Source organism: Filicampus tigris, chromosome 22, assembly GCF_054856515.1.
Source record: "Filicampus tigris isolate MCC_2025a chromosome 22, RoL_Ftig_1.0, whole genome shotgun sequence".
Taxonomy (NCBI): Eukaryota; Metazoa; Chordata; class Actinopteri; order Syngnathiformes; family Syngnathidae; genus Filicampus; species Filicampus tigris.
The window spans coordinates 8,979,541-8,995,163 of NC_141238.1; the positions used below are offsets into that span (position 1 = coordinate 8,979,541).

The 15,623-nt window shown below is 40.9% G+C and overlaps 1 protein-coding gene across 2 annotated transcripts; it reads left to right on the top strand.

Moving 5' to 3' along the window:
- Positions 1-594: 594 nt before the first annotated feature.
- LOC147126859 (uncharacterized) lies at positions 595-8,123 on the top strand. 2 transcript variants are annotated; one of them, XM_086022110.1, is made up of 2 exons: positions 595-1,035; positions 5,837-8,123. In XM_086022110.1, the coding sequence occupies exons 1-2, from the start codon at positions 921-923 to the stop codon at positions 7,474-7,476; spliced, it is 1,755 nt and encodes a 584-aa protein (XP_085878236.1). In that variant the 5' UTR covers positions 595-920; the 3' UTR covers positions 7,477-8,123. The 2 variants fall into 2 exon arrangements, with proteins under 2 accessions (XP_085878236.1, XP_085878237.1); XM_086022111.1 differs by having other exon boundaries at positions 5,870-8,123.
- Positions 8,124-15,623: the final 7,500 nt, after the last annotated feature.

A 15,623-nucleotide genomic window follows, 5' to 3' on the forward strand; every position in this document is an offset into this window, starting at 1 on the left:
AGCGTATAAAGTCCACCACGAAGAGGAGAAAATATTTTATAAATTGATTGCAGCAGGTATTTTGTACCCCTCTATATATTTTAATCATGTATATTGAGCAATAATAAAAATAAGTCGTTTATAAACACATACGAACAAAAAGAAGCCGTTAATAAAAACGTTCGATGCCGTGGAATGGGTAAAAGGTAGCGGCAGCAGGTCGAATGGAGTTGCGACATCTCCCGGCAGAAGCGATTGTGGCATCGGTCGTCTTATAAGCGGAAGTGACGCAATGGCAGCTGCCTCGATTGCGGCAGCGGTCGTGGTATTAGCGGAAGTGATGTAAAGGCTGCCTCGACCGCTGCCACTGCCGCAAATCGCGCTTGGTCTTACTGCTCCGGCCAGATCCCCTTGGTGACGACCACTTCCGTGAAACAATTCATAGCCCCGCCCCGACTGACTGAGGGTTGAGAGTTTGTAATTTTTGATATCCAATAAAGTGTTAAAAGGTAACTAAAAAAATAAAACTGCGCATCATTAAAACCACCAAGGAAATAGTTTACCTAAAAAGACAAAAGAATGCGGGGAGGCACACGATCCTGGCTTGACCTATTGCGCATGCGCACTGTGGATTTTTGTAGACACAGCTTGTGACTTGGCCAGTGGAAGACTGGACACGGGCTTCACTAAATCATTCTTCTTGAATTACTACGGAACGGACTAAAGTTACGAAGCAGCATGTCCGTCGCCACAATACTGGACTAACACAGAACTCGTTGGATCGTCGGATAAACTCATCTGGATGCACGTTGAAACTTCTCTATTGTAACGTAGCTTAGCTTGCTCGCTGCAAACAAAGAGACACGTGTGTTAGCATTAGCAACACGTCGCCCAGAAGAGATCGAGTGCAAACTGCAAAGTGTTGTGATTGTTCTGTGAAAATGTGTACAAAAAAGACAGCAGAGTTCAAGGAGGAACTTTGTGCAGCAGAAGAGGACATCAAGCCACAACGTCATCTTTGCAAGTTGGAACCTCGAGTTGTCTTACACAGAACAGGTTTGCTTTGTTCTCTTGTCATTCTCACGTGCTTACTGACTACTACAGTCTCATATGTTTCGAATGAAATCCTCCTTATTTCAGTTTTTGTTACGTTTAATAGAACATGATTAAGATTCAACATCTAGTACTAGGTGTTAGGGCTGGACAATTATGGGGGAAAAAATAGTAATCATGGTTATATGTATGATTAAAAATGGTTGTGGTTATTCTGCCATGTACGGCTCCGATTGGTCGATCGCAGGAGCGAGGAATTCTGCCTGCCGTGAATCGGCTGTTTTTGTCTTGAGTCATGTACTGTGCGTGGTTCCTGACTCGCTTCACCTTTCTGTCTCTTTTGATGAAGTTTGACATTTTTTGGGGCGCTGTTATCGGCATTGCCTGTAGGGCTGTCACAAATGATTATTTTGCTAGTCGACTAATCACTAACAGCAGTCGTGATTAGATGACGAATCGGAAAATATATAAATCGGAGCAAATTGCATCAGCAAGCTGCTGCTTTCGTAATAACCATCAATCGCTTACATCTTGAGTTCTTTATGTACAAGCTAATCGTAAAGACAATTAAGATGACAGAACATTCAACTTGGATTAAACTTTACAACTTAAGCATCATTCCTCACATGTTTATAAATTAGGGAGCAACTCAAATTGATGACGATGCTGTGGCCTTAACATTTTTCGCTGTAATTATTTAGTATCATTTTAAAGTGAAAGTCAACCCAAACATGTTTTTTTCAAGAATATGTTCCCAGCAGGCCCACTAGTTGAAACACGGAATTCTGATTCATTTTGCGTTTTTTGCGTCATTTGTGCAAAATGCACTCGTTTTTAGGGCGGCCATTTTGTCACTTCTGTCGACTGAAAATGACATCACAATTACCCAGGGCTCAGGGAACGACCAATCACGACTCATCTTCAGAAAACAGGTCAGCCGTGATTGGTCGTTATCTGAGCCCGGAGCAGTTGTGATTTCATTTTCAATCAACAGAAGACAAAATGGCCGCCCCCGGAGATGGCTAATTAACACTTATTCCACAAGCGCGATATTTATCAGAATGCCCTGTTTCAACTAGTGGTCTTGCATAGAACATATTCTTGAAAAAAATGTTTGGGTTGACTTCCACTTAAAAATGGAACCAAAACTGTACATTATGCAGAGTTGCATTAATTAATATCCATCCATCCATTATCTGTACCGCTTCTCCTCACAAGGGTCGCGGGGCGTGCTGGAGCCTATCCCAGCTGTCTTTGGGCAGTAGGCGGGGGACACCCTGAACTGGTTGCCAGCCAATCGCAGGGCACACAGAGACAAACAGCCGCACTCACAATCACACCTAGGGGCAATTTAGAGTATCCAATCAACTTACCATGCATGTTTTTGGAATGTGGGAGGAAACCGGAGTGCCCGGAGAAAACCCACGCAGGCACGGGGAGAACATGCAAACTCCACACAGGGAGGCCGGAGCCGGGATCGAACCCACGACCTCTGAACTGTGAGGCGGACGTGCTAACCAGTCGACCACCGTGCTGCCTGCATTAATTAATAATGATTGTGAAATTATCTATAAATACAAAAAGTAATACTTGTATACATTTTCACTCTTCTTGGCACCAAGACTTATTTTTTAACAGAAGGTAGTGAAATGAGAGGGCTAATTTGGGAAAATGCAGTGTGCTAAAGAAAACTAAAATAATTGGTTTTTAATTTTGTCTTACTTTAACCTTTATCCAAAAGATTTTGTTTTTCTTCACTCATATGCACACTTTCAAAGAAGTAAATTGATCTAGATCAATCAAAATGTGGGATGCACCTGGAACAAAAAAAAACTTTTTTTTTTTGCAGTATAATGTAGTATATTGCAACAAACTTAATGATGGGTGTTATTGTTATGTGATGCCGATGAGTGGCAAATGTAATTTTTGTGCTGAGTGCTGATATTTCCCAGTTCATGAATCCATCACTCTGTTCGTGAGAGAGAAAGAGCGAGCAAGCAAGCTCTTCCTGCTTTGATGTCCACCGCGGAAATAACGCACACTGCTTTGGTTGTTAATAAACGTGGCTGCTTAATCCATAGTAGACCATATGTTAGCATTCCAAATAGGACATTGTGTTACAACATTACATCAAACACACCGTAACGTGTGTATGTAACTGCAGCTAGCTTCTAGACACGACTGTGCCAAGGTCAGAAATGAAATCAGGCGTAAGCCATGACGTGCTTCTTTTATTATTATTTTTTTTTAAATGATCCCCATCGTGCTGCCATGTAAGGCAAGTTTGCATTGTATTGAGTATATTTGGTGAACTGCGCCGCAACTTTCGGACTCTGTTGCCAACACGAATTAGCCCTTACACTGCTTTACCCACAATGCTTCTGTTTACATCACAAATGACCCGGATTACCACTACTGCGCATGTGTGTTGCACACAGGAAAACAGCCGGCGGAAGAAGTGTGAGAAGAGTCCGTTTCGAGAGAAAAACAATGCGCCAAATAAATAAATATATAGATAAACGACTCGTCGACTATTAAAATTCATTGTAGACGATTTTGATCTTCGGCGTGATTAGTCGACTAATCTTGGCAGTCCTCGTACTGATTCAACTGGTCATTTATTTGAACAAAGTTTGATTGATATAAGTTGACTAGTTTATTTGACTTTTTTCATAGTTCTGTTGACTTCTTGAAGTCTTAATATTAAGTATTATATGTTAAAATAAAATGACCTAAATTCAATGTTTTTTTCCCCTGGGCTCAATACTTAAAAAAAGAAAGAAAAGGACAAAAAAATAACCAATATATATCAATATCAATTAATATGAACTACTTATGTAAGGCGGCACGGTGGTCGACTGGTTAGCACGTCCGCCTCACAGTTCAGAGGTCGTGGGTTCGATCCCGGCTCCGGCCACCCTGTGTGGAGTTTGCATGTTCTCCCCGTGCCTGCGTGGGTTTCCTCCGGGTACTCCGGTTTCCTCCAACATTCCAAAAACATGCATGGTAAGTCGATTGGACTGTCTAAATTGGCCCTAGGTGTGATTGTGAGTGCGGATGTTTGTCTCTGTGTGCCCTGCGATTGGCTGGCAACCAATTCGGGGTGTCCCCCGCCTACTGCCCAAAGACAGCTGGGATAGGCTCCAGCACGCCCGCGACCCTTGTGAGGATAAGCGGTATGGATAATGAATGAATGAATGAACTACTTATATCGTGATTAGTGTTGCCACGGGATACCAGTACCATACCCCGATTTTTCAGCGTAAAAAACGACTCGATACCATTTTTTTTAATAACGGTATTTTTTAAAAAAGCATACGCATCTTACCAACTCTGTCTTAAAGACAAGTATACATAGGCGTATAGCCGTCTGTCTACCGACGTGTGTAACGACTAAGTGGCGTGTGTGAAGATGGCGTTTGAGGGCATTCAAGCGCTGGCTGCAGCTGCGCTCACTGCACCTGCGCTCCGTTGTAAAGTATGACATGCAAAGTGGAACTTTTTTACTTACATGGCCGACAGCCATGGCAGGCCAACCAACATGACAAAAAAAAAAAGCCCGTCTATAAGGCTTGTTTTCAAACTACCGTGGCTGGAGGTGGGATCTCGTCCAATCTGGCCGAGCACCTCGCTGACTGGCATCCAGAGAGTTATAGCACAGCGACAGGTTGCGATGCATTTCTCACTCTTCCATCAAAAATAAGTAGAGTGGGAATTATTTTGTTCACAATTTTACGAGGCATTTGACTAGCTGGGAGTGGATTAGAGAAGAATACACGCACACGCATGCACACCCATGCAACATTACGTTGAGTCATTATCAATTACCCAGTAAATGAAAATTTTTGCTTAACCGTAACGGTGTAAATGTATTGTCAATATCAACAATGGATGACATGAAATGCAGTCAAATAGGTCAAGAATATGGCATATAATGTAAAAGCATATCGTGAATAAGTATGTACATACATTGACATGTATACATGATGCTTATATAAACATATAAATGCAGACATTGGTCTCATTATTTCAAAAACGTTCTTAAAATCAGAATTGGCTAATTCTGTGTCCAGCTGCATATCTGTCCATGAAAATGATCATAACCTGCTCAATACTGCATTACAGGAGATGTCACACGAATGGCTCTACACACATCTATGCACATTTTCTACTAGTGACATTTGAATCAATAAATACATATTTCATGGTTAGCCTCGGGGCTTATGAGTAGGTGAGGGCAGCCTTGCCTACAAGGCCTTCAAAATAAAAGCCTACAAAGAATTTGATGTTCATGTATTATTTAGAAGGCGTTTGCACATTGACGGTTCAGAAAATGGATGATTGGGTGACGTATTCTTTGAAGTTTTCATATTAACTTTTGCTTTTGCAGTGCTTAAATAATAGTGACTTTAGTACACCGTCATAGATTCAGTCATCGTCTTAAAGGGGCTCATGTATATACGAGGCCAGTGCCGCTTTTGACGGGGTCACCGCTCAAAAAGGTACAATGTCAGACCGTGTCCAAGTCTTTCCACAAATAACCAAGGATAGGTTTCCCACAGAAATGCATCAGGAAGTGAATTTGCTAATGCCGAACAGTCCGTCGTAATCTGGATTAGCCTAATAGAGGACTGTAAAAAGCAACTTAGACCAGCCAAGATTGACATTTTACTGCAGATCGAGACTGTGTGCGCTGAGTTCAACTAAATGTCACAAGAAGAGTATCAAAGAAATGAAACTTTTAAGCATGATATGAATGTAATTGTTGATTTCTCTCACAGAGGTAGTCCTTTGTGTCTTGCAGACATCAGTGAATATGTTTATCCTCATATTAAAGAGGAAGATGAGGATGAAGAGATCCCCCACTTTAAAGGGGAAGAGGAGCAGCAGTCCCCTTATGTTAAACAGGAGGATGAGCAAGAGCGCCCCTGCAAAAAAGAGGAGGGAGAAGAGCCCCCCTACATCAAAGATGAGGAGGACCAGGATAAGTTGCCATCGACTCATGTATCTTTGAAGAGTAAAGATGAAGGTCAAAGTGAGGTGAGCAAAGGGGCGGAGCCTCCAAGCAGCAGCTCATGTCAAAACGTGACAACAGACGGTGATGGGGACCACTGGGGAGGATCACAAGGAGATGGCCTCCGGCCTCTACTAACTGATAGTGATGAGATGTCATCAAATGATGATGATGGCGATGAAGAAGAATGTGAACGTGATATGACATGTAACAATGACAACAAATGCTGGAAATGTTCTAAGTGTGGCAAAACGTGCGCTTTCAAGAGACGTTTAAAACACACGAGAATGCACCCTGAAGAGAAACCTTTTTCCTGCTCAGTTTGTGGCCAAAGATTCTCTCGGAAGGGACACTTAAGTCACACCAGAACACACACTGGTGAGAAACCTTTTGCCTGTTCAGTTTGTGGACAAATGTTCTCTCACAAGTTAAGCTTAAATATACACAGAAGAACCCACACTGGTGAGAAACCTTTTACCTGTTCAGATTGTGGCCAAAGATTCTCTCGGAAGGGAAGCTTAATAAGTCACACCAGAACACACACTGGTGAGAAACCTTTTGCCTGTTCAGCTTGTGGACAAATGTTCTCTCATAGGTCAACATTAAAGCAACACATAAGAACACACACTGGTGAGAAACCTTTTGCCTGTTCAGTATGTGGCCAAAGATTCTCTCAGAAGGGAATCTTAACTTATCACACCAGAACACACACTGGTGAGAAACCTTTTGCCTGTTCAGTATGTGGCCAAAGATTCTCTCAGAAGGGAATCTTAACTTATCACACCAGAACACACACTGGTGAGAAACCTTTTGCCTGTTCAGTTTGTGGACAACGATTCTCTCAGAAGGGACACTTAATAAGTCACACCAGAACTCACACTGGTGAGAAACCTTTTGCATGTTCACGTTGTGGACAAATGTTCTCTCATAAGGGACACTTAATAAGTCACACCAGAACTCACACTGGTGAGAAACCTTTTGCCTGTTCAGATTGTGGCCAAAGATTCTCTCTGAAGGGACACTTAAAAACACACTCAAGAATCCACTCGGGTGAGAAACCTTTTTCCTGTTCAGTTTGTGGACAAATGTTCTCTCATAAGTTAAACTTAAAAATACACAGAAGAACACACACTGGTGAGAAACCTTTTGCTTGTTCAGATTGTGGCCAAAGATTCTCTCACAAGGGACACTTAATTCGTCACACAAGAACCCACACTGGTGAGAAAACTTTTGCATGTTCAGATTGTGGTCAAACATTCTCTCAGAAGGGACACTTAATAAGTCACATCAGAACACACACTGGTGAGAAACCTTTTGCCTGTTCAGTTTGTGGCCAACGCTTCTCATGGAAAATTTCTGTCAAGAGACACAAGTGTGCTGGTGACAACCGCAATAATCAAGAAGTCTTAAATGAAAATATTAATGTTTAACAGCTAAAGTATTTAACATGATAGTTATTTTCAAAATCTGCATTGTTTTATTCAACGTAACATCGTTTATTTCATCCTCGTCTCTGTATCTACTCGAATCTTTTTTTTTTTTTTTTTTTTTTTTTTTTTAAACCAATTGTCACTGTTGGTCCGTTTTTAAGCAATGTATGCGCTATGTACAATGTTTTTGTGATTTCCATATCAGGGGCGGAGCCATGGGTGGGCCTGGGTGTGCACAGGCCCACCCAGATTGACAGATTTCCCACCCAGTGAGATTCACGAAAAAAAGTTTTTGTAAATTATCATGAAGTTATTTTTGAATTTGTGTTTCATTGTGTTTTTTATTGTATTGAATATTAACAATGGCATAATTGTGGTTGTCTAAGGAAGATCTGAACTTCATATTATTCACTTTTGTCATTTTATTTGAATATAAGATGTGTCGGGACAGGAGGATTGTGCTCAGTGATGGAAATATTCAGGCCCACACTGATTTTTCCAGACCCACAGTCACGTTCTGGCTCCGCCCCTCTTTTCCATTTGAAGTAACTCCTTGATACATGGACTGTGAAGAAACTTTGACTTTTGATAGGAAGGTGGGAAAGTGTACATACAATTCTGCATTCAATACAAATAATCAAAGTGTGTGTCTTTTTTTTTTTTAAATCAATGAAATAGCTGTTTATCCTGACTTTTGAGGTTCGTTAAAGCGATTCAGTGTAACCCGAGTGCCTTTTATATTGTTTCTATTTTCATATATTTTTGTTCTTCTAAATTGTTTGCTCGTTAATTTCATTTTTTAAAATTGTATGTGTATGTTTGATAAATGTTGTTTTAGGGATGTGTGTATTCTGTATAATCATTTTTTAGTTTACATGCATTCATTCTTTTTGTTAATCAAAGGCTTTTTATCTTCTGTTTTTTACGTGATAATTTTTCACTGCTTGAATGCTGGCTGCCACTGCTGCGTCGGGATGAGCAGGACTTTCTGCTGGGGGGGGCCTACCATTTCGATGGGTGTCTAGGAAGAAGTCGCCTGGTTGGAAGTGATGGAAATCTTCCCCCTTGGGTGGCTTCACGTGGTCGGAGGGGAAGATGTCTTGGCTGGATTCTGAATCGGTTCCCTTTCTTCTTTCCTAAATTCACCTTGGTTGGCAGTGTTCAGTAGCAGGGGATTAGTAGAAGTTAATCAGGTGTTACTAGTCTGGCCTGCCATCATTTGTTGCTCATCCTCTTCAGGCAGCTGGGAAGTGTTTGTAGTCGTATCTACCTGCGATGTGGCTGTAGCACCCTCTACTGGCTGGGGCGTCTCTAACGTCACTGTGGGGCACTCCGCTACTGCCTGGTCAGCTGGTGTGTTTAGCACACGCTGGTCGCTCTCTAGACTATGAATACTGTTTGTCTCTTCGTCTGGTGTGCTCATGACATAGTCATCTAGTCTCAAGGGCATTCGGCGTTCTCTAACAGCGTGTGACTTAACTTTCTTTCATTCATTCATTCATTAACTCCACCGCTTATCCCCACAAGGGCCGCGGGTGACTTAACTTTAGCAGGGGAAATATGGCATTTTACTGAAGACCTTTCGCTCTCTCTAGATATCCTAGTCTGATAAATCTGGCTCGAAGGACCAAAATTTGTGCCGGAGCTTAGAGGAATTTCACTTTAGGGGTTTGGCGGATGCCTTAACTACTTAATTACTTGTACTAAATCCAACTGAGGTGGAGAGAGAGCGAGAGGGAATGAAATGAATTGAACAAATAGAATTTACTATACTTAAACAACTGGTTAGTAATGACAAACAATTTAGTTGATAACCAAAATTGAATTGGGCGCCCAAATTAGTTAAATAATGGAATGTTCTGGCCAACGTTGCCGCGGTTACTGGAGGAGAGAGGCGGGGAAACTTTTCTCGGCGAGTGAGCGAGCGCACTTGCTGCCGAATGTCGGGGACGAGCTCTGCTGTCGAGGGTGGCCGACCGCGGTGATGACGGTGGACTCCGAAGACGCTGCCCAGTCCAGTCGAGGCTCACAGCCTGCCCTTGCAGACCGTGACACACCACGAACGGCTGCGGGTGTCCCTTGGTGTTCGTGTGGTGAGCTAGCTGCTTGCTAGCTCGCGATCGTGTCTGGTGGCCGCCGGGCTGAGAACGCGATTCGAACTATTTATGTCCAATTTAATTGAATCTCAATATTTTTAAATTAAGTGACCTTAGTGTTCATTTCAATATTTATTATTTGTCTAGACATTTCAGTTTAGACCATACATCCATATTAATCTCAATATTTATTGCGATATTGATTTAAATTGAAATCTTTCAGCTTTTTGTTATTCATTAAAATATTTCAAGATGTATTTGACAAATGTTCAACTTCTTTCAGTGTTTATTTCAATATTTGAATATGTTTTTAGTTCGTTCAATAGTTATTCAACGATTTTGCAATATTTATTCAACCATTTCAGTATTCGTTCATTTTAATATTCATTTATTCAGTGTTTAATTTTCAGCGTTTTTTTAATTTCAAAACTTTTTCAATATTTTTAATTTCAACATTTCAGTATTTGTTTCAACGTGTATTTATTTAATTAAATTTTCTTCCATTTTTTCACTATTTATTTTAGCATGTCACTATTTTGTTGAGTGTTTTTTTATTTTAAAATCCTTTGAATTCATATTGCATTCATTTAAATTTGTTGTTGATAAAAAATATTCATGTTCCCCTTTTTTATTTTTAAATACATTTCAATATGTTTTATTTCACCATTGCTTTTTTCACCAGTTAGTGCAGTCATCTTGAATTTTGGTGACGAGGGGGTGGGTCGTGTGCCCCCCTCTAGCCTCTGCCATCTGCGCCCATGCAATGGCAAATACGTTCTTTCCAAACCACTGGCAATAACGTTGCTTCTGGCCAAATATTGTGTGTGCGAAAAGAACACTCTGCTGTTTTTGGATGTTTGGCTGTTCATTTGAATGCCAAGGGGGAAGTACAGCAGGATTTTCTTTACATAGCAATGCCAACAATTTTGTCAACGTTTGTCGATAGATGGACGTTTTTGTCACGATGGTGTGACAACATCTGTCACGTTTCCCGGATGGTAGAGGACCCAAATGCAGGGAGGCAGGAGAAGCAGGGGGTACTGAAGAAAATATTTACTAACAAAAACGAGCACAAAAAAATCTTAAAGTCCAGAACTCAAAGTAGCAAAGAAAACCAGAACACAACTCCAGGAGAAACAAAATAACATGACGGAGACAATGACCCGACGAGGACTGAACGAAAACTAGGAACTTAAATACAAGCATACTGACGAGACGCACAAGGTAGGAGGGAGCTGATTGGCCAACACTAGGGTGCGGAATGCACACAGGTGGACACAATCATTGACGAGACAGACACAGAAATACTGAGAAAACAAAACAAGAAAAGCCCAAACATAACATCATTGAAAGACCAAAATGTGATATTGGAGGGAAACGTGTGAAAAATTGAAATTCTACAACTTGTAGCTGTGGAAATTAATTTTGTAGTTGAAGCAAAATTGAACGTCTACCTGGATGAATAAAAGCAAATGCAAGTCAAAGTGAATGAAACACTGTAGAACTTTTCAAACGGTTCTACTAACTTTAGGATCAAAGAACGAGCGTCAAAGATGAGATGTGGGAGATGTAGAAAATGTGTGGAGGTTCTTAATCAATAAAACATCTTAGCAGATACTCCAATCAATCGCAGATTCCGGACGAGGAGCAAATCATCTGACGAGACGCTTGTTGAATGCACTGTAATAAAAAAAGTGTCGTCTCTCGTGTTTGAATTTCTAATCTTTTAATATAAAGTTGATTTCATTTTCGGCCTCCTTACACGAGCCTGTCCACAAAAGAACTGGGGGAAAAAAAACATGAATTTGGTCCCATGACTTTGGATTGAAGAACTTGAAGGAAGAAGTTGAAGGCCACCCGAAAAGCTTGACGAGTCCAGGTAAGCAGTAAGCCTTTTGACAAATCAAAATGACTCCAAATAAACGACTCTAAATTTTTGAGTTATCTCTTTTAAAATTGGCATCGAGGTCCTATGGGTCCATGCCCTTTTTTCTTTGAATTCACCCAGTCAGTCACTTTTCAGGAGAGTCTGACTGCAGCCCGCCCTTCCTCCCCACGTCTCTGCAGAGCTCAAACCACCACCGTCAGGCCAGAAATATGTTGAATCATTTCAAAATAAAATTGATTTCCATTTCAGTTTTTTAATAAAACGCATATCAAGTCAATACTATACTCTGATAATTCTGTCAAATTTAGTCTTGTTATACGATACACTTTTATTTATATAGCACATTTCATAAGAGCTGTAACAAAGCATTTTACAAACAATACAATAAATAGAATAGAAACAATAAAAGGCTCTGATACATATATTAACAAATATATATATAAATAATATCTAAAATATAAATAATAAAGCCAATAAATTGACATAAAACACTATATACGTACAATTGACACCGGAAAAGAGCTGAAAATTTCTGGTTTGATCAAAAGCCCGAGAAAAGAAATGTGTCTTCAACCGGGTTTTTAAAATAGACAGAGAGCGGGCTTGCCTAACAACCAATGGGAGGTCATTCCAGAGGGAAGGACCAGCAACAGAAAAGGCTCGATCCCCTCTGAGGCTCCGCTTGGTCCTCGGCACCTCGAGCAGCGCCCGGTCCGCAGACCCGAGGCTGCGGGAAGGTGCGAAGGAGTGGAGGAGCTCGGAGAGGTACGCCGGGGCGAGGCCATTTAATGATTTAAAGACAAATAGGAGAATCTTAAATTGAACCCTGAAATGCACTGGGAGCCAGTAAAGGGAGGCCAGAATTGGTGTTATGTGCTCCATCCTCCGAGCTCCAGTTAGTAGGCGGGCAGCAGCATTTTGGACCAACTGGAGACGTTTGAGGGAGGACTGGCTGACTCCGAAATAAAGTGCATTGCAGTAATCTAGCCAAGATGTAAGGCATGGATAACTGTTTCTGAGTGCTGATGGGAAAGGAGGACACATTGACAAAATTGTAACGCCCACATGGTCACAAAAATAACTTGTATCTGACTAAAGTAACAATATTGGGAAAAAATACTGAAAACAAAATTAATCTAAAAAGCAAAGTCATGACACAAGCCTGGAAAAAAATGATGGCACCTTTAACTTAATATTTTGTCACAAAAACTTTTCAGGCATTCACTGCAATCAAATGATTTTTAACTCTCAGTGATACTTGTGAGGGGCGGCACGGTGGGCGACTGGTTAGCACATCCGCCTCACAGTTCAGAGGTCGTGGGTTCGATCCCGGCTCCGGCTTCCCCGTGTGGAGTTTGCATGTTCTCCCCGTGCCTGCGTGGGTTTTCTCCGGGAACTCCGGTTTCCTCCCACATTCCAAAAACATGCATGGTAAGTCGATTGGACTGTCTAAATTGCCCCTAGGTGTGATTGTGAGTGCGGATGTTTGTCTCTGTGTGCCCTGCGATTGGCTGGCAACCAATTCGGGGTGTCCCCCGCCTACTCCCCGAAGACAGCTGGGATAGGCTCCAGCATGCCCCGCGACCCATGTGAGGATAAGCGGTATAGATAATGGATGGATGGATGGAGTGATACTTGTGCACTTCTCAGCAGTGGCAAACACTGCAGCTTTTTCTTTCATCAACAGATGCATACCAACAATTTTGTCCGAGAGTATAAATCAGTTATACAGTGACAATTGTTGTACCGTGCATGGGCGACGCCAGACCCCATTTATGGGCGCACATGTAATGGTATAAATTTAACAAATAGCATAGATATAGGCTCTTCGTAAAGCTAAATTGATTTTTAAAAATACAGAGATAATGTTTTGAGACCTTTAGATCTCAACACTCAGCAACCTTGAACCATGGTTCAAAATGGAGCAAATAAATGCAAATACATGGCTGATATGAATATTTATTGTATTACATAATATACTTTTGAACTTATAGGCACCTCATTATGGCTGACGTTACTGATTTATTTCCGTTTCTTTTGGGGGGGGGTTACTGTGTCGGTGTACAATTCCTTCCTTTCTCTCTTTATCTCCCAAGACACTAATATTTCCCTGCCATGTGCTCCCGTTGGCTCAGCTCGCAAAGTATCATGGGCTTCATGGGTTCACAATGCTGTGTTCAGCTGAAGCGGGCGAAAATAATTTTTGGGACGCAGATGTGCTGCTTTTAATATCGTAACATAATGATATTGTGGCAACTTTATTATTGCAATATCTTTGTTATTGTTACATCCTTAGTATGCATGTATAATATGTTAAATATTAGGTCTTAATAATTTTGGGAATCTGCCTTTTAACACAGTTTGTTTTTTTTAAGAAGGAAAGCAAGACAGAAAGAAAAATGATGTAGTAGACATATTGTGTTTTTGTGTGGTTAATTTTGTAAACACACTCAACGTGTTTGTGTTGGGTCTCCTGGCTCTGTGCCTTGAGCCTTGAACTTTGAATCGAATGACTTTGAACTTTTACACAGCATTGTATAGTTTTTCAATCTTTTTCAAAAAATGGACCTCTCAAATCTTTAGTCTTTAGTCCTCAAAAGTCAGCGAGAGATGTGATGTAAGATGGAGCCACTGTTAAAAATGTATTTAAAAGTTCATGCTCATGTGTCCTTTGAAGAGGAATAAAAAAAAGACTTGCTTGGTTGATTCAATCATTGAATAACTATTTTATTTAACATGTTAATGCTAACAAGAAACATATATTTTCAATTTCCATAACTTTTCCAGGATTTTTGACTGTACAAACCCTGATTTCACAATCACTGTCCAGTGAGAAATGACCACATAAAAAGCGTTAACAAAAAGAATAATATAAAATAATTATCCAGTGGGTACAGAAAGTATTCAAACCCCTTGAAAGTTTTCACTGTCTGTCATTGCAGCCATTTTCCAAAGGCAAAAAAGTTCATTTTATTTGCCTTTAATGGACACTCAGCACACCACCTTGACTAGGGATGGGAATTTCGACTAATTTGCCCGCCGACTAGTCTCAAATTCTATTTGCGACTAGTCGACTAGTCTATAAGGAAGAAAACTTGAATTTTGATACATAATGAATTCAAAGTTTAAAATGCAAATGTTGTGTGTATTTAGGGGCTACTTTAGCCCAAACATTCAGGACAGTTTCTTAATTTAAATTCTATTGATGTAACAACAACGGACTGAATAAAGGTGAACAGTTGAAAGAGAAATAATTTTTTGATACATTTTCCAATGCAATGCATGGCATTTATTATGAATAATGTAATGAGTAATGGTACCGACTCCCAGTCCAGCAGGGTCTCATTCGCTAGCACCATGTTAGGCTAGGTTCACACCGCAGGCAAATGCGACCCAGATCGGACTTTTTTTGCCCATATGCGACCTGTATCAGATTTTTTTTAGGACAGTCTGAACGGCTCAATTCCGATTTTTTTTCAAATGCGACCTGGGTCGCTTTCATATGTTCATATGAGCCCAATATGCGCTCTGCGCAGGCGGAGGGGAAAGTGCTGGCAGCAGGGGGATCGAATCTGCAAAATTGTTTTGAGTAACACTATTGACTTTTTATTTTACTTTAATTTAATCCCACTTGAAACGTGAAGCATAAAGTGGACATTTATGGCGTTCGTAGCAATTCAGCCACGGCTCGGATAGATTGATTTTTTACGCACGGTTATGACGTGACGTCATCGTTAGTGGTGTCTCCATGAAATGAGGTAATAAAGCCTCGCCTCATAATTTCCCCCCAAATACTGTATTTATTTCTACCTGCTACCTAATCGCTTGAATGCCCCGACACGCTGGATCACATTTACTTCCGCAAACACAACGTCGGGTGTGACGTCGTCTCTTCTTCTGCGCAGGCGGGCCACTTTGACGACGCATGTGTTCATACAGCAAACAAGACAGAGGTCGCATTTTTAATGTAATATGAACGCTTACACAAAAAATAGGATTTTTTGTTTTGGGGGGGGGGGGGGGGGTGCAATTCTCTCTCTCTCTCTTGTTCTGTGGAACAAGATGCTAGTACTTACTGCTGCGTTTAACCGACTAGTAAAATACAAAACGTTTCATAAATCGTAGACGGTTAAACGACTTGTCGAGCACATCCCTAATCTTGA